The sequence below is a fragment of the Arachis hypogaea genome, chromosome 15, assembly GCF_003086295.3.
Source record: "Arachis hypogaea cultivar Tifrunner chromosome 15, arahy.Tifrunner.gnm2.J5K5, whole genome shotgun sequence".
Classification (NCBI taxonomy): domain Eukaryota; kingdom Viridiplantae; phylum Streptophyta; class Magnoliopsida; order Fabales; family Fabaceae; genus Arachis; species Arachis hypogaea.
The window spans coordinates 157,651,980-157,671,035 of NC_092050.1; the positions used below are offsets into that span (position 1 = coordinate 157,651,980).

General features: G+C 36.1%; 3 protein-coding genes across 5 annotated transcripts; 2 read left to right on the forward strand and 1 right to left on the reverse strand.

Moving 5' to 3' along the window:
• The first annotated feature begins 1,573 nt into the window (after nucleotides 1-1,573).
• LOC112747287 (protein MEN-8-like) lies at nucleotides 1,574-1,851 on the forward strand. The gene has a single exon (XM_025795240.2). It carries the CDS (start codon nucleotides 1,574-1,576, stop codon nucleotides 1,832-1,834), a length of 261 nt encoding a protein of 86 aa, XP_025651025.2. The 3' UTR covers nucleotides 1,835-1,851.
• A 1,949-nt stretch (nucleotides 1,852-3,800) lies between these two features.
• Nucleotides 3,801-9,356, forward strand: LOC112751760 (protein IQ-DOMAIN 24). Its single transcript, XM_025801002.3, has 4 exons — nucleotides 3,801-5,061; nucleotides 7,778-7,975; nucleotides 8,263-8,331; nucleotides 8,419-9,356. The coding sequence occupies exons 1-4, from the start codon at nucleotides 4,702-4,704 to the stop codon at nucleotides 9,100-9,102; spliced, it is 1,311 nt and encodes a 436-aa protein (XP_025656787.1). The 5' UTR covers nucleotides 3,801-4,701; the 3' UTR covers nucleotides 9,103-9,356.
• On the reverse strand, nucleotides 9,266-12,402 carry LOC112751761 (cytoplasmic tRNA 2-thiolation protein 1). 3 transcript variants are annotated; one of them, XM_025801004.3, is made up of 7 exons: nucleotides 12,042-12,402; nucleotides 10,772-11,368; nucleotides 10,606-10,698; nucleotides 10,440-10,480; nucleotides 10,286-10,352; nucleotides 10,075-10,186; nucleotides 9,266-9,763 (listed from the first exon to the last, which is right to left on the reverse strand). In XM_025801004.3, the coding sequence occupies exons 2-7, from the start codon at nucleotides 11,347-11,349 to the stop codon at nucleotides 9,602-9,604; spliced, it is 1,053 nt and encodes a 350-aa protein (XP_025656789.1). In that variant the 5' UTR covers nucleotides 11,350-11,368; nucleotides 12,042-12,402; the 3' UTR covers nucleotides 9,266-9,601. The 3 variants fall into 3 exon arrangements, with proteins under 3 accessions (XP_025656789.1, XP_025656788.1, XP_025656790.1); XM_025801003.3 differs by having other exon boundaries at nucleotides 10,772-11,365; nucleotides 12,042-12,239; XM_025801005.3 differs by having other exon boundaries at nucleotides 10,772-11,360; nucleotides 12,042-12,224.
• Between the last annotated feature and the right edge of the window lie 6,654 nt (nucleotides 12,403-19,056).

The window sequence follows — 19,056 nt, forward strand, 5'->3', positions numbered from 1 at the left end:
CAATTCAATATCATATACACTATATAACACATACTTGTCCCTTTTTAACAAATGATCTTGGAAATATGGCTCATTGTTTGAAGTAATCTAACAGATTCAAGTACGGATTAACCTACTTGTATGTTGCAGATGTGAATTAGAAGACATTCTGCTAGAAATGGATAGGATTCTTAGGCCAGAAGGAAGTGTAATAATCAGAGATGATGTTGATATATTAGTAAAAGTAAAGAGTATAGTCAACGGTTTGAATTGGGAAAGTCAAATTGTTGACCATGAAGATGGGCCTCTTAAAAGAGAGAAACTTTTATTTACTGTGAAGAATTATTGGACAGCTCCTAAAGCTTCAAACAGTAGTTAGTTAAATATTAATTAAGGTCTTTTTAGTTTTTAAAGCATCCTTTAATTTCTTTTCTCTAGTGCTTTTCTTTTTGTTTGTTCATCTCAAAGTTGTTAGTATTCTGTTGTATCTTTTTTCATTACTTTTCATTAAATGCAAATTCAAAGTGTGCAGAACATACACCTAATTCAGGAGTAAAGTAACCATTGTCATGTTTTGCTCAATAATTCAAGGGTTTGAGCACCTAATCCAACATGCTTTTTAATTGGCTCTGTTATCATTACTTTATCATCAACTTTTAGGGAGCAGTCATAATTACAAATAGCCCTATAAAAGTAATGCATGCTAGATCCACAAGTCTTTTGTGGAAGAATATTTTAAATTTTTAAATATTCATTTATAATCCATTGCTGAAAACTTTCTTGCAGATTTTAAATATTTCTGTGTGGTAATGATTACTTAAAATTACATGGTTAACTTAATAAAACACCTACAAAAACGGTTCATATAAATTAGTGTTCCCTCATTCCATGTGTATTTAATTTTAAATTAGAATTCAACAAATATACATTGTATAATAGACCTTAACTGTAGTAACATTTAAGAAGTATTAAGAGCTAGATTAGTGGAATGATAGATAAACTCGTCATATTCTCAATTATTCTATTTTTAAAATTAATATGGAATAAGCAAAATTGAATATCGATGGCAAAAACAAAAAGAACACTTGAAAAGAAAGATGATTGATTCCTAAATCCTAACTCAATGCCATTTTAAACTAATAATGATTAAATATACAAATAATTAATTACACTTTATCTTCGTTTTTCGTTTAGTATTAAAAAAAAGATGTTCAGAAAAATTATTATATTAGAAGTCTATATCATGCCACAAAACCTACCATGAAAACACCAATGTTGTAGCCAGTAAGTTATAACTCAAATGGCATAGTCTTTCCATACTCAATTAAGACGTTGCGGGTTTGAGTCTTCTATCTTTGGTAATAAAAAAAAAAAAAAAAAACACCAATGTTGTATGTTTTGAATTGTGTAACTGAATATCCTCTTAGGTAGGTGACTCATGAAACATAACACCAATGTTTAATTAACTTGCAAACTTAACACTATAAATTGAGACATGAAATCCCATTAATTAAGAGTCAGAAGGAGAGAAAGCAATTAATAAGCTAACCTAGGCATGGAATCAATGAAGTGTTTGTTGTCTCTAAAGTCACAAATGGCATTGATGTTGATGTTGGTTGTGGCGACAGGAGGAATGGCTAAGGCACAGAGTCAGAGAGGTACATGCTCGAACGAGCTGAGTAACCTAAACGTTTGTGCACCGTTTGTGGTGCCTGGTTCATCCAACACAAACCCAAATGCTGGGTGCTGCAATGCTCTCGGATCTGTTGACACTGAATGTCTTTGCAGCACTATTAGGATTGGTTCTCAATTGCGCTCTAAGTGTAATCTTCCAACCCTTGGTTGCGCCAATTAATTAACTCACTCTCTCTCTCTAATAAGGTATCTACATATTCTTACTCTATTTTAATTTACTTCTTTATAATAAGACTTTAATTTTTTTGATATATCTCACTCATGTCTCGTGTATTTTGTAGGTGCGAATTAGTGCATATGAAGATGCATGCATGCAATGAGATGAATAATAATTATAAGAGAGAATTAATAATGCTGAAGACTCTTGACAATGTCTTTTTTTTTTTTTAAATTTGATTTTTGCTGAAGTTTTCGTTCTGAATCTGAGCCATTTAGATTATTATGAAGATAAATGTCTCCAGCAATTGCACACTTTGTTAGAAACATAATACATTATGGGAAACAATGCAATAATATATGATTTCCATATCAATATGATTTGGGATCGATAATTATTTGCATGTGATGAGCGCATTCTCTCAATGACGCAACCAAATGAAACGAAATATGATAAAAAAAAAAATCATATCGGTGACCATATGATAACTTATTTTTTATTTTAATTTGTAAATCATAATTCCTAATTTTAAACTCTCAAAAAATAGGTTAAAAGTTTAATTGAAAATTGATTCCTATATTTATTCTTTAGAATTTTCGGCAAACTTTAGAACCAAATGACTCATAGGTTACAATAGCGTATTCAAACTCTCTCTCTCTGTGAAGGAATACCTTCATCAAAAAATAAATTAATAAAATAAAACCATATATATATACTTTATCATAATTACTATATCAACTGAACTGCCTTCAATTAGTTTAATATACTTTTTTTTTTATAGATCTCCCAAATCAACAAGTTAAAAATTAATCTGTTGCGGATATAGACTTCATTTAAAGGTATATTGCTGGACAATAGATTACTACATATAATAATAGGTGAAATTCGAATTCTTAATACTTATTATATATATATATTTTTTGGTAATTTATACATTGTTATTAACTTATTATTATTAACGAAGGATAATAATAAGAATATTATTAACAAAGAAAAAACTGAAGGTATATACGAGCATTGGAGCATGACAAAAAATCATTTTTTTTTGTCTGTTTTTTTTTTTCACGAGTTTTTGGTCTATTTTATTTGGGTCATTAAACAAATGGATTGAAAAATAGCTTATTTTCTAATCAAAGTAGGGTATGTGAGGTTGTTCCTGGAAGAAGCATTGGGTCCAATATTAAATACCATGTTAGGCCCCCTCAATGTTTAACTTAAGGGAGGAGTACAATTTAAGGGTCTAGTACATGAAAAACTAGTGCAATTCCATGCTCTGCAAAGTTGTACCTGTGGGGCTATGCCACATTTAGATTCCTTATGATTTAGGGTGTCACAAATTTCAACCAAGAAATGGGAAGCCATTAATGACCGAAGAATAGAAGCCATTTATTTTCTCCACTCCTAATGTTTCAATGAACATAAAGAAGATTTCTGTAATCTTTTATCCAACAAGTTAAGATAGTTTCTTCTTGTACCTTTTGAAGGACTATACTATAACATCATTTATGAAAAATGTAATAAGAAGTAAAATAATAGAATAAATAAATAAATAAAACAAGAGTAAGCAATCAATGAGATATTTTATTTCATTTATTAAAATAATCAAAGGTATAAGTATGGTACATAAAATAACATTAGGGAATTAGCATTTTAGCAATGATAATAAGATGGGCTGTGACATATATAAACATTGACATAATTATTGTTGTTTTGGGAAATGATAAAACTGACCCAACCCAAAAACAAAACTATACTAATTCTTCCACATATATTTTTTATCATATTGAAAGTATTATTTGGAAATTTCCTTGTTGGGACAGGGGGATGCTACATCTTGATGGATGAGTGCACTGTACAAAAATTGGACCCTGACTTAATACTTATTTGTTGTTTTTCATGAATTTAATGTGTGTAGGTCCGGTTCTTCTACCACCCTAAATAGCCCCACTTACGCCATGACAATTGAAGTATTCATCAAGTTTAATTGTCAATTGCATGAGCAAGAAAAGTTGGATTTTCAATTACTACTCTGCAATGAATTAAAAGTCCACTCTTGATATATTAAAAGCTTTCATCTTCTTTCTTTGATGTGTGTGTATATATATATGATGGTGATGATTTTGATGGGTTTGACCTTTTTACTCTACCAATTCACAACATTGTAGTATATTTTAATATAAGGTTTAAATTAATGTTGCTTAAATTTAAAATATGAGAATGTTGGACAATTCAGTATGGATGTAACTATAAAGCCTTTCGGCTATAGACCTGGGTAGACTCTAAATTTATCATAGTTGAGACTAGGGAGTAGATTAAGACTTTTTCATTGTCCATTAAACTTTCAAGTGCTAGTTTTACAATGAACCAAAAGAAACACTAGTATTTTATTAGATTCACTTAATTTACGTTAAACTATAGTATTATTACTATTCAAGTGACATGTTTCTTGCCAATTGGATTTGTTTGATTATTCCTTATGCTTATTTGGAAGGAATGAAGTATAACACATATAAAGCCTATTATTGCTTTACTCCATTACTATTCAATTTTGATATCAGCATTCAGCACAGTAAATTCCCAATTCAAACAGCGCGTGGCACCAAACTCTTATAATAGCGCGTGGGCTTACACCATTGAACATGATACCACTTCCCAAATCCAAATCTCTGCAAAAAGAAAACACACAAAACTCCATATAAGAGTTCCACACTTCCCCAAACTCTTCTATCTCCAATCTCCTTGTCCTCCAAAAAAGTAAATAATCTTTCATTCTAAAATCTAAATTCTTTTCGTTTACTTGCTTCCTTCTCTCTCTCTTTCTCAGTCAAAATTTTCTACTAATGAGCTGAGAGTGGAAAACACATATCATTATGGGGTTTCTCCGGCGACTCTTCGGCGGCGGAGGAAAGAAGAACCACCACCATACTCCGCCGCCGGGAAAGGAAAAACGGAGCTGGAGCTTTGTGAAACAAAGCACCAGAGACAACAAATCCAACAACAATAACGGCTATGACAACTTCACCGACAACTTGGACCCCAACAGGCACGCCATCGCCGTCGCCGCCGCAACCGCCGCCGTAGCTGAGGCAGCTCTCGCAGCCGCACATGCCGCAGCAGAGGTTGTCAGGCTCACCAGCGGCGGCGGGGCCGCCACGCCGGCGCAGGTTCAACTCCGGCTGGCGGAGGAAATCGCCGCCGTGAAAATACAGTCGGCGTTCCGTGGTTACTTGGTAAATTTCAGCTTTTATTTTTTTTACCAGAATGTCCTCGGAATCATGAACATAGAATAATGTTGTTATGCTGAGTTTTTTCTTGTTTTTTCTTTGCATGGTTTTCTGGATTCACCTCTTCTTCTTTTTCAAAATAATATTTATTATTATTATTATTATTATATTATTATTATTTTTTTTTACTAAAGATAGGAGACTCGAACCCACAATCTCTTAATTGAGTATCGAGAGACTATGACATTTGAGCTATAACTCATTGGAATTATTATTATTATTATTATTATTATTATTATTATTATGTGTTCTTAGCGGGACTACTAATTTCAAACATATTGACACACTCTGTGAATCATGATGTATGCTCACTTTTCGTTTGTTAATCAATTTTTTAATTGAAGGGAGTTTCTAATTATTATTAGTATAATCGTATTTTATATATTTTTTAAACTGTTTCTCTGTGGCTGCGATAATCAAATTTCAAAATGTCACATCTATCTTCGTTTTTCCGAATATTATTATTATCTTGGGAGAAAGTTAATGGACCCAAAGTTAATAATTACCTGCTTCGGAGAAAGTTAAAATCTTATACCAAATTCTCTTAATTGTTGATGTTTGTTAGATAAGAGTTTTTATTTTCTGAGAAGAAATCTAGTATCCAATTATTTTCGATTAACATTCAATCAACTTTATTTTTACTTTTCATTTCTTGATTATTAGTTTTAAAAAAAATGGTTGATTTCTTAGGCAGGCCCTTAATTTCCTTCAGAAATTGCTGGTTAAAAATACATAATAAGTAAAAGTGTTTTTATAGAAATTTATTTTTTTAAAAAATTGTGTTACTAATCACTTTTTTTAATATATATTCTTAAGCAATATGCTTTGAATAAAACTTTTGTTGATGGTTGGATTCTGGAAAGTTCATTTTGTTTGTCCGCGCTTTCGGATGCGCCGACAAATTTTGTGCATGTTATCATTTCAATATATTTGGTCATCAAACTACGTTTTTCTCTTATTATTATTATATAAAACATTGGTTTATCTTATCATGTGGTGATGAAGTTAACCCTTGTCCAAAGATAATACTAATTGTTGTAAGATGAGCATTGGTAGGAATTGAAGTGAAGTAAGGTCTCTTTCTGAAAAGGGACCACAGTTAATGAAGACTAGTAGTGCTTAATTTATCTTAATTTTTTTTTCATTAAATGAAATCACAGTATTGAGTGCCACATGTATTGTTGTCACATGCTAGCTGCATTATTTCGTGTATTGTGTTTTTGTTCTGCCCTGTGTCCTGTACTTGGGAGTTGGGACCCCATTGTAAGTGATGTTGGTCCTCATGGTTTTACAGTGAGAAATGGGAAGAGAGTAGTACTAGACTACTAGTATTAGGATTGTGTGATAGAAATCTAGGAATTATATGATTCATTCATACCAAAAGGGCTTGTAGAGTAGGTGAAGCCAATAAAATCTAACTGGGAAAAATGGGAGCCTTGTGTGTGAATATTGTCATCTTAGTTAAGATTGGCCCCACATACTTGGCTACTTATGATACTTTACTTTCCTTTTGCCAAATTAGAATGTCCCTTTGTACCCAAAAATAACACCCAACTTGTAGTGGCCCTCCATGCGCCAACCCATGCATCATCATCCATGTCTTAGGTGCTAGCTAGCTACTTTATTGTATAAAAGAGTGAAGTGATGCAAATATTATTTCTCTTTTACTAATTACTAAAAGAGTGAAGTGTTAAAATAGTATTGAAAGATAAGGAAAATCGATCCATGAAAAATTGAATATTTGTCTGATTTATACGCAAAGTTTTAATTATCTAACAAAATAATCCTGTCAAAAAGTCAAATTATTGATCGGATGAATATGTCAACCAGAATTCATTTTTGGAACATATTTGACAAATACATTCGGCCTTTTATGTGTTATTTTTGGTCTTTTACTCATAAGTGAATGTAAGAATAGGAGATTCACGTGCATGATGGTAACTACTAACTACCGTTCATTTTGGTTGGGTAAGGGGTATGAAAAGGTTATGATTTGTGATTTGTGAACAAGTTGTTTCTTGTCATTTGACAAGTGAAAACCAAAAGGGTTTACTAATTTACTTACTTTTTTGAAGGGGGGAAAAAGTTGATGTTCTAACCTTCACGTGAAACTTGAACGAAGTAAACACTTGTTAAGGATACTATTATAGTAACATGTTAGGCTGTAAAGCATTACTTTCTTTTCTTATAGTGTTCAAACATAGCAAGGCTACTATGTTAATTAACCTTAGTTATTTATATATGTCTTCTCCTTTTGCCATCATGCTCATTATTTCGTGTCATGTCAAGGTGGGGAATGTGACACAAGGAATGATATATCAATAAGGGGTGACTTTACACTATGTATTTGTGTTTCTTAATCATTACCTCCATAACCCCCTAACCCACCATTCTCTCTCTAATGTCCTTTTCCTTTGCTTTTAATATTCTATACCTTTTTGACATTCCATGCTTATCTATAGTACCCTATCTTGTATATCTTATTATTGTTTTAGACTCATGGTAGTGATCTCACAAATGGGAATCATAATATTTAATTTGGACAACCCTCTTCTACCAGCTCTTTTGATATATATTTAATTAAAATATGATATTGTTAATCCTATACTTAATTTGCCTAATTCAGTTATTCATTTCTTCTTGGATCTTTTGAATGTTGAAGGCAAGGAGGGCATTGAGAGCACTTAAAGCATTGGTGAAGTTACAAGCACTGGTGAGAGGCCACATTGTGAGGAAGCAGAGTGCGGATATGCTGAGGCGCATGCAAACTTTGGTGCGCCTCCAGGCTCGTGCACGTGCGAGTCGCGTGCACTTGTCTGACAACATGCCTTCTTTCAAGTCTTCACTTTCTCATTACCCTGTAAGCCTAAACATGTTTATTTATTTATTTATAATTATTCTTAATTTGTTGTCCTTTTTCTTATCTTAACAAGCTGTTGCTAACTTGTTTATGTTATCCTTAACTCCTTAACAATGTACTTTACTTTATGCCCTGTCACAAACTGCATGTTTCAAACAAAGGTTAATGTAAAATTTGGCTTTTAGGTTGGAATGTGCGTATCTTTTGAGATGAGAACTACTATGCAAAGAATAGCTTATGATTATATCACAATCTGTCAGGTTTTTCATTTTCATGATTAATTGCAGGTTCCTGAAGAGTATGAGTATCCACTTCGTGCCTATAGTACGAAATTTGATGGATCTTCTATCCTCAAGGTACAAAAATTTATAGGGAACTCTAAGTAACCAAAAGTTTTCTATTGTACTACTTTAGAATGATGAATTGGCCATTTTGACTTGCAGAGATGTTGTTCCAATTCAAATTTTAGGGACATTGAGTTAGAGAGAGCCCGATTCGGTTCCAGTTGGTTAGACAGTTGGATGGAACAAAGTGCGTGGAGCCAAACTGGCAATGCTTCAAAGAAAAACGGGCACATAGATGACGAGAAGAGTGACAAGATTCTTGAAGTTGATACTTGGAAGCCACACATGAATTCCCACAATAACAGTAGCAGCTCATTCAAGGCACCACAACATTATTTCGCTCCAGATTACAGCGACAACTTTCTCATGGCATATGAATCTCCATCGAAACGTTCCTCGAAAGCGCTAAATACAAGTTTCTCATCTAGGGAAGTGTTGCCCTTAGGTTCTCCTAGATTCCACAAAGGAAAAGAAGTGGTGATGGCTTCAAGAACCGCAGAGAATAGTCCCCAAGCATTTTCGGCCTCATCTAGGCTCAGTAATGGTGGAAGGAGAGGCCCTTTCACACCAACAAAGAGCGAGTGTTCTTGGGGTTTCTTCAATGGATATACTAGTCACCCAAGCTACATGGCTAACACTGAATCTTCAAGAGCTAAGGTTAGGTCACAAAGTGCTCCAAGGCAAAGGCTTGAGTTTGAGAGATATGGTTCAACAAGAAGGAGTTTTCAGAATCCTTGGGATGCAAGGCCTAACCCAAGTTCTACCTCAAGCCAATTTAACTGAATTGGGAGTACCAAATTAAGATTATTCAAGTTTTATGGTGAATTTTATTATCTCTACCCTCTTTCTTCCCATTAAAAAAAAAAAAGAGAAGAGAAAAAAGAAGAAAGAAAGGAGAGGCATTGTTTTGTTTTGCTTTGGTTGGTTTTTATTTGTATGACAGTGGTTTTAGATTGTAAGTAGTTCAATAGTTGACTTGTACTCTTGTAGAAAAAAAAAATCCTCAAAAATGAACAAATAACTTTTTTTTTTACCAACCATCTCTCTTGCTTTCTTGATGATTGCCATTAATCTCGACACTCTTAACCAAAAACACTCGAATCATGTTCAAATTCTCTTCCAAAACTACGTATCATAGCCACCATGTAATTTTATGAAGGGATTATTAATCTATAATTTCAGATATGCAAGGCCTAACTTATAATCCTGTCCCCTTAGATACTTTTTCCATGCTCTTAATTTGTTCATTGATACATGATAAATTGTAGTCATATATGTAAAATTAGAAGTCTAGAGTTCCACATTGTTTACTCTCAATGGTCTTTCCACCATTCCTTTCATTTCTGTCCCCGGATGCACCAATGACACCATGACTTTGTCCAATTCCAAGCTTAGGCAAACCTCGATTCAATCCGTCAAGAAGGACACAAGCTTTACACCATTTCTGTACATGAAAAATATTGTCAATCAGCTGATAAAGTGAAAACCCAAACATCTAGGCAATCCAAATATGAAACAAACTGAAAATTGAATGTTAAAATATAAAAGGAAACAACTATATCTAACAGGTATATCTTTTTTGTGAAAGAAAGTTAGGCAGAGTGGAGGTTAGTCCATTCTATGATCAATCTATATCTTAGTACTTAAAATATCACAAAAAGAAACATCAGGTTTTGTTGAAATGCATCATTTATATATGAAACAAGTTTCCCTGAGATCTGATATTCATCCAATGGGGCACACTGAAGGTAATACCTGGCTAGAAATATAACCACACCGTTCACATGTTCCTTGCTCTGGCATTTTTGCAGTTGTAGATATCCTGAAATTCTCACCCGATCTAATGATGTCGAGAACCGCCCGAGGTCTACATTTCAAGAGGAAACCATTAATATTCCAATTTCAACACAAGAAAGAAAAAAAATAGCCTATCAAGCACGAGCAGCAACCTAGACAATAAACCCACCTGAGTCTTTCCAAATCTTTGATGAACTCTCGGGCAAAACCACGATAAGCATTTGGAGAATAGATGCCTGTGGGGTATTGAGAGAATATATAGTATTATGTTATAGAGTTTAATCGGAATGGTACTAACTATGATAGGGAATGATAAACATTACATTCAGTGGAAAAGTAGTCGAGCCTCTTGAAATATGCATACGTGAGAGACATCAAAGTGAGTCAAGGATTCGCAAATTTGCATTGCAGTTGGAGAAAGGTGACAAGAACCAACAAATATTTTTACGAATAAGATTAGCTTGTTCAACTAACTAACTAAAAGGATATATTACGATCTCCTTCTCGTATGTATACTTGAAAGGCTTGCACCTGGGAATGGGCCCATCTTCACCTGTGGTTATGGAAGTGCATCTACTCAATCTGATCACAAAGAGAGACAAGCATCACAACGACCGGCGTGAATTCAAAGGGAAAAGCTAAGATAAGAAGCTACCTAGCAATATCTCCTCTAAGTATATTCAAGAGAACTGTCTCTGCAATATCGTCGGCATTATGACCGGTAACGAGCTTATCTACTTTCAAGAGTGCAGCACCACGATCAAGGGCCTGCCGACGGAAGACACCACAGAAGGTACAATTATTCTTTTTACCAATGGTGGCAACAATTTCATCCATGGTCCAACCATAGAGGTCCTTGTAAGAGACAACCTTGAGAGGCAGTCCATACTGAATTTGGTTTCTGTGAACAGTTTCAAGGGAGTCATCACGGTAGCCGGTGATGCCCTCATCAACAGAGAGCAGGAAGAGATGGAGGCCATAGTCATGGGTTTGGTTAAGCTTAGCTAGCACATAGGCCAGGACTGTGGAGTCTTTGCCGCCTGAAGCACCGATTGCCACACGCTCCCCACGTGTGAAGAGGCCATTGGAGACAATGACTTGGTGAATCTCGTCCTCAAAGACCCGAAAGAAGCACTCCCTGCATAACTGTTGGAGGGTTTTCGGCCTTCTCAAGGCGGCCCTCCCACTGCACAGGCAACACAATCGCCCATTTCTCTCCCTTTCTTGTTCCATAGTCTCCACTTCTGTTCTACTTTCAACCAAAGAAATGTGTATTATCATGAGAAAGAGTAATTAATAAAGAGAAACTCTTGGTGGCCAGCAATCTTTAATAGTTTTAGTCATCATTTGACCAGCACAAATACTAAATTGTCTTTAACAAATAAATTTTATTAATTCATGTGGGCAAACTCTAAAAAATGTGGGTGCAAACTGTATTGATTCATGTGTGCAAACTCTGGTAAATATAGGTGCAAACTATATGCTTCTTATCTGCAAAATTCATGTAAATAAGGGTGCAAATTATTTCAGGCCAAGTGCTGGTAAAAAATGATAATATTTACTGATCATATACATTGCTCATTAATAAATTCAACAAAAACAGTTAAGTTAGTTGTTGAAAAATTTTATTCCCATATCTTATCCTCTAATAAATTTTACACCAGACAAATTAGGTTATCAGATTATGATTCTCCCCTTGTAAAAAAGTTGCTCCACATCATTACATACATCATACTGCACATGAACACTAACTCCTAAGGAGTTTGAGTAACATGATTTGCCTATAGAAGACAGAGGCTGAAATTGGATACTATAGATACTGCACATTATTACATACATCCCAATATAAAACATGGAACGAAGACAAACCTAGTCAGAAATTGGATACTATAGATACGAATTCATGAAGGAGAAGATGGTCTGACCTTGAATCGAAAAAGGAATGAAACGCAGTGTGTTGCTTTTGCTTCAGGATATTCAATAGCTTTGGATTTCTTCTTCGAGGCTGCTGGAGTATCCTTACTGTTATCTCTGTTTTCCGTGTCTCTACTCTCTACTGTTCTGAGAGAGTAAAGCGAGTTCCTTTGGTCCGTTCTATTTTCAATTTCATTACTTTTTTTTACAAATTATAAAAAATAAAAACAGAATTTTATTATTTTTATTTTAAAAAAAAAATAATAACAAAAAAATAAAAACACAAACTAAACGCATTGTTAGTTCAAAACGTGATCCATTCGAAAAAACCCTAGCAGAGAAAGAGTACGTACTCCGTACTCAAAGAGAATGAGAGAAGGAGAAAGCGGGGGCGAGCGGTTGAGGGTGAAACACGGTGAGGAAGATGGCCATGCCATCGGAAGAGATAAGGGGGAGAGCGTGGGTGGGTGTGTATCCGGTGTTAAGGAGGGTTCTTCTCGAGAGGGGTTAGGAAAGCCATCCAAGGTCTCTTTTAGAGATAAAGTCATTGGTGCAGAAAAGTCTAAGGCCTTTGCATTAGTAGGGTCTTTATCTGGGGATGGTATCGCAACGGTGACAGGTAAGCAGGGTGATTCTCGTCCACCAAGTGTCAGTTTTACCAAGGAGGCAAAGAGCTGTCTAGCTGAACCTTATAAGGAAGCCATCGTGATCAAGGTGTTGGATAAGTATTATGGCTACACGGCTCTCATGCATAAGCTCCGGATAGTATGGCGCATCAAAGGAGGGTTTGATTTGTTGGATGTGGGATTTGGATATTTTTTGGTTAAATTTGATATTGCTGGGGATCGTGAGAAAGTCATTCTTGGTGGCCCGTGGTTGATAGACGGTCACTATGTTGCAGTAAAGCCATGGGATGTGGATTTTAGGCCATGCGAAAAATCCTTTGGATCAACGCTGGTATGGATTCGAGTCTCGGGACTTCCAATTTGGTGCTACCAGGAACAAGCAATGCTGCGAATTGCTTCTGCAATTGGGATTCCGATGAAAGTAGATTTGGCTACTAAGCTCGCAGAAAGAGGAAAATATGCCCGAGCTTGTGTTCAAATTAATCTTGAGTTGCCTGTAATCAAACATATTATAGTGGAGGGTGTGACTTATGAAGTGGAGTACGAGAGTTTACAGTTGATTTGTGCTACTTGTGCACGGTATGGGCATGATAAATCGTTGTGCATGGAGAAGGAGTCCTTGGAAGGAAACATAAATTCCTTTGGTGATGGAAAAAATAATGAAGCCCCAACACTAGTGCCACACAACAATCATGAGATTCAAAAAGAAGTTGAATCAGAAGCTCGTGATTTGGGTGAGAAATTAGGAGTTGTTAAAGGGAATGATGTGGTTACGGAATCATTGGCTCCTCACATGCCTGATGGTCTTGTTAATGAGGCATGCATGGATGATGGAGAGGGCTGGCAACAAGTGCTGCGTAAGAAAAAATTTACAATGGGCCAGTCATCAGGTTTGAAGGACCAAGATGGAAAGCAGCACAAGTTTGGTTCGAGAAGGGTTCCAAGGCCCAATTTGCATGGTGATGGAGGCAAATCAACTGGCATTAGGATGGGGAAGCAAGAAAAACATGAAATTGCGCCATCTCCATCGCGCAGAACTCCTGCACGTCGTGGAATTTCTCTACGGAAGCGTCCTCGGCCTTCCTCCTTGCAGAACTCGCCAGTTGATAAAAATGGTGGCACAACGGAGGAAACCTTAGTAGATGGAAGCATGGCAAGTGCAGTGTCAGGGGGTCCAAAGGTGGCAATTATTGAGGATCAGAGTGTGCCAGTACCGCAGGACAAACCACCTATTGAGGTTGGTGATTCTGTTTAGAGTTTATGTTCTTATTTATTCTGTCCCTATTATTTATGGATAGTTTAAATATGATTGTTTGGAATATTAGGGGTGCTTCTAATAAGTTAGCCCGGGTGCATTGTAAGGAACTTGTTAGGAAATTTAGACCTGTTTTCTTTATTGTGGTTGAAACTCACTCCCCTTTTCAGCATTTAAAATTATTTTGGGAAAGGTTGGGGTATCACTCTGTTGGTATAGTAGAGGCACAGGGGCATAAGGGAGGTATTTGGTTTCTATCCTCTATGAAGGGTGTTTGTTGTAAGTTCATTGATGCTTTTGATCAGGGTGTTACTGTTGAGGTTCACTTTGATAATTTAATTTGGAGGTGTAGTGGTATTTATGGCAGTCCTCAATTTAATAAAAGGGTTCTTCTTTGGGATTATCTTGTTGCACAATCCATGGTTTTTCAAGGACCTTGGATTGTTCTTGGTGATTTTAATGAAGTCAAATTCTCTCATGAATCTAAGGGCTGTCAATTTTCTCATCAAAGAGCAGACATGTTTGCTACTTCATTAGGGGATAGTGGTTTGTTTGATCTGAAGACTATCGGGAGGCAGTTTTCTTGGTACAGGAGGGTGAAAAATTATGTTGACGTGGCAAAAAAGCTTGATCGAGTCTGTATAAATAGTAGTTGGTTATCTATCTTTCCAGAGGCTTATGCAGAAGTTTTAAATAGGCTTCAGTCTGATCATTGCCCTATTCTGGTGCGTTGTAAAGGTCGTCCTCAGCCTAAAGGGAATCGACCTTTCCGATTTGTTGCTGCTTGGGCTACTCATCCTGGGTATAAAGATATTGTGAACCAGTCATGGTGGTCTGGTAATAGAGGAATTCATGGCAAGCTTTCAGAAGTACAGAAGAATTCACTAGAGTTTAACTCGAAGGTATTTGGTAACATTTTTGTTAAGAAATGTGAATTAGAGCAGCAGATTAATTATTTACAAAAGCGTTTGGAAGTGGTGGATAGTATTTATTTGCGTCAGAAAGAGCAACAGTTGCTTGATGATTATAATAATACTCTAGTGCAAGAAGAGCTCCTATGGTTCCAAAAGTCCAGAGAGCAGTGGGTAAGGTTCGGGGATAGGAATACAAGATTCTTTCATATTCAAACTCTTGCGCGAAGGAAGCATAATAAGATTCATGGCCTTTTTCTCAAGGATGGAGTGTGGGAAACTGATCCAGAAGTTCTGAGTCAAGAAGCAGAGTCTTTCTATAAAAGCTTATTCTGTCATTTGGATGATGTTGATTTGGGTTGCCTTGGTGATGTGCCTCTTCCTTCTCTGAATGAGGAAGCTTGCAATAATCTTACGGCACCAGTTACTATGGAGGAAGTCAAAACAGCTGTTTTTCACATGAACTCTTTTAAAGCTCCAGGTCCGGATGGGTTTCAAGCTTTCTTCTTCAAAGAATATTGGGAGATCATTGGTCTTGATGTTTGGAAGATGGTTAAGCAGGCATTCTCCGGTGTTACTCTTGATCCGAGAATGTTGGAGACTTTACTGGTTCTCATTCCAAAGGTTGAATCACCGGTATCTATGAAAGATTTCAGGCCGATTAGTCTCTGCAATGTAGTTTACAAGATCATCACGAAGGTCCTTGTTAATAGGCTTCGTCCTCATCTTGCAGAGATTGTTGGCCCGCTTCAAGGAGGATTTATTCCGGGACGAGGAACTCCTGACAACATCATTATTGCTCAAGAAGTCCTCCACTTTATGAAGAAGACTAAATCAAAGAAAGGCACACTGGCCTTTAAGATTGATCTGGAGAAAGCTTATGACAGAGTTGACTGGAGGTTTTTAGCTCATACCCTTAAGAGCTTTGGTTTTCCTATTCCTACACTTAATTTGATTATGAATTGTGTCACTGCTTCTTCCTTATCTATTCTTTGGAATGGGAGTCGTCTGAATGGCTTTACTCCTAGTCGAGGTCTTAGACAAGGAGACCCTATGTCACCCTATCTTTTTGTGTTGTGTATGGAGCGACTGGCATGCTTTATTAGTCATCAGGTTGATTTGGGCTTGTGGGAGCCGGTTGCTATTTCTAGAGGGGGACCAAGAATATCCCATTTAATGTTTGCGGATGACTTGCTTCTATTCTGTAAAGCTACAAAGAGACAAGTGCAAAATGTGATGTTGGTTTTAGAGACTTTTTGCAAAGCATCTGGGATGAAGATTAATGTGGAGAAGTCTAAAGCGCTTTGCTCCAAGAATGTCTCTGCAACAAGGAAAGAGGTTTTCACTGGGGTATCCTCTATCAGATTTGTCCAGGATTTGGGCAAGTATCTTGGAGTTACCCTTAGCCATTCTAGAGTGACTCGTTCAGCTTTCAATGGTGTCCTGGATAAGATTCGGAGTAGGCTAGCAAGCTGGAAAGGGAGTTTACTCAATCGGGCTGGTAGACTCTGCTTGGTTAATTCTGTTGCCGCTGCTATTCCCACGTACCAGATGCAGGTCTCTATTTTTCCCAAAGGAATCATTAGTAAATTGGAGTCTATGATGAGGAATTTTCTTTGGAAAGGACAAGTTGATGGAAGAGGATTGAATCTTGTTAGTTGGAAGGTACTGGTTACTCCAAAAAAATATGGAGGTTTGGGGATTAGAGATCCTTATTGTGTAAATATTTCTCTTCTTGGGAAGCTAGTTTGGACTTTTTTCCAGCAGCCAAACAAGCTATGGGTCCAATTATTGGATGCCAAATACCGATCATCTCTATATGACTGTTTTAGTTATCCTAAGAACAAGGACTCTCCCATTTGGAGGTGTCTTTGCAAGGCTTGGAAAGTGTTGAAGGATGGGTTTGCTTGGTGTATTGGAGATTTGAACCAGAATTTTTGGTTTTCTAGCTGGAGGAGAGAAGGACGGTTATCTAATGAGATGGATTATGTCCACATTTCTGATTCGAATCTCCGGATACAGGATATTTGGTCGGTTGGTAGGTGGCATTTGGATACTCTTTATTCTCCTTTATCTCAAAATCTGAAAGATAATATTCTCTCTTACAATCCAGATGAACAAGCAGGTCCGGAAGTGGGTTGGTATTGGAGTGGGTCTGCTGCCAAAGTCTATGACTCACGCAATGGTTACTTGTGGTTGTGTAAGCAGCTGTTTGGTTGGGAGGAGAGGGAGAATTGGCTTTGGCTTTGGCTTTGGCGTCAGCTTGTTCCGGAAAAGCATAAGTTTTTGGCTTGGTTGTGTCTTAAGGAGGCTCTTCCTACTGCAAGTTTTCGCTTTAGAAGAGGGATGTCGTCATCGGATAGGTGTCCAAGATGTCTTTCTAGCCAGGAATCGGTTATACATTGTATTCGGGATTGTCCAAAAGCTCAGCTTGTCTGGCAAAGGTTGGATATTCCTTGTCATCCTTTGGATTTGAAGAACTGGTTCTTGTATCATAGCAGAGAGCACCCGTTCAAGTTCTTTTCGGGACTTTGGTGGATATGGCGAGCAAGGAATAACGACATCTTTAATCCCCATGAAACTTAGCCTCCGGAAAAAGTCATTTGTCTGGCATTAACTTCAGAAAAGGAGCTTAGAAATATTTTTGAATTACAACGTATGTCCCTTCCCTCTACTCTAAATGGTTTTTGGAATCCCCCATCCATTGGTACTTTTAAGATTAATTGTGATGCTAGTTATTTTGGTTCGGGTGATAGTGTTGGTTTTGCTTGTGTTATTAGAGATTGTAATGGGAGCTGGCAAAGGGGGTGTTTGGGAATGATTGAGAGTAATAGTATTCTTCAAGGAGAATTGTTTGCTATTTGGAGAGGATATCTCTTAGCTTGGGATGTGGGTCAACGAGATGTTATTTGTGAGACGGATTGTGTGGAAGCATTTAATCTTGTTACTCAAGATGGTTTTGGGTTTATTGATCCACTGGTGCTCAAAATAAGAGATATCATGCATTGGAATTGGCGTGTTGACTTTCGTTTGATTATGAGAGATGCAAACACGGTGGCAGATACTATGGCAAAGATGGCGATGAAGTTACAACTTTCGCATGTGGAGCTTCTTTCACCTTGGAAGGAGTTTAAGAGTAGTCTTAAACGGGACTGTCCCTCTATTTAAGCAGTTCCTTGTTTTGTTTCTTTTGTTTTTCTTTGTTTAATTTATTTCAGTCACAAAAAAAAAAACGCATTGTTAGTTATGTGAAAATTATGGTTAAGGTACCTATATATTAGGTTAAATAATTGAATAATGTTGAGAACCATCAAAATTATTGTCAACAATTAATCATTAATGTTTAAAGTCAAGGGTGCGAGAATCGAATCGGTCAATGAACTGGTAGAGTAACTGATTTAATGGTTCAGAAGTTCAACCGAGATTCAACTGAGATTCAACCGGTTTAACTAATTATAAAATAAAATTATTAAAAATTTAATATATAATTTTAAATATTTAAATTTAATGATTTTTAAGTCGATAAAATTTAAAATTTTACAATTTTATCTAATTATCCATAATTTATCATTAAAAGTTTACAAACATCTTCAAATATCAAAATTTATAACCAATAAAAATCAAAATACCCATAAATGACAAATCTAAATAAGAAAAATCAGCATAAACAACTCAATCAGAATAAACAAAGAAAAATTCCAACATAAATAATGGAGTGAAGCTCTGCACCACAGCACCATCAACAACTCAGATCAGAAAAATAAACAACCAGAATCAACAAATCAGAAAAATCAGCATAAACAATTTAAAATCAAAATCATAGCATAAACAACTCAGAATTGATTCCAGCATAAACAATTTGGCGCATTAAGTTGAATTGAATCAAGTCAGTCCATGTTTATTGCTTAAGACTTTCTGTTATTGTAAATGTTACTCTCATTCATCAATGCAGTTTATTTTATTGTTTACCTCAACTTGGTGAGTCTACTTTTTGTCCATAAGGTGAGGCAGGCACCATCAATTCATGTTGGAAAACACTAAGCAATGCATGAAAGATGTATAATATAGGATTTCTAAATCATGGAGTCATGACAATTAATCAAATCTTTTACTTTTGAACAACAGCAAAGGTCCTAGGTATGCAGGCACTTACCCTTTTTGCCACCACTTCCATAAAATTTCCAGCCATAAAGTACAAACTAAATATAGGATGTAGCTTCAACATGAAAACTCT

Coding starts and splice junctions, on each gene's coding strand:
- LOC112747287 (XM_025795240.2), top strand. CDS start 1,574: ATGGCATTGATGTTGATGTTGGTTGTGGCGACAGGAGGAATGGCTAAG.
- LOC112751760 (XM_025801002.3), top strand. CDS start 4,702: ATGGGGTTTCTCCGGCGACTCTTCGGCGGCGGAGGAAAGAAGAACCAC. Junction 5,062..7,777: donor CGGCGTTCCGTGGTTACTTG/GTAAATTTCAGC, acceptor TGAATGTTGAAG/GCAAGGAGGGCATTGAGAGC. Junction 8,332..8,418: donor ATGGATCTTCTATCCTCAAG/GTACAAAAATTT, acceptor TTTGACTTGCAG/AGATGTTGTTCCAATTCAAA.
- LOC112751761 (XM_025801004.3), bottom strand. CDS start 11,349: ATGGAACAAGAAAGGGAGAGAAATGGGCGATTGTGTTGCCTGTGCAGT. Junction 10,699..10,771: donor CTTAGAGGAGATATTGCTAG/GTAGCTTCTTAT, acceptor CTTTGTGATCAG/ATTGAGTAGATGCACTTCCA. Junction 9,764..10,074: donor GTGGTTATATTTCTAGCCAG/GTATTACCTTCA, acceptor TTTCATGTACAG/AAATGGTGTAAAGCTTGTGT.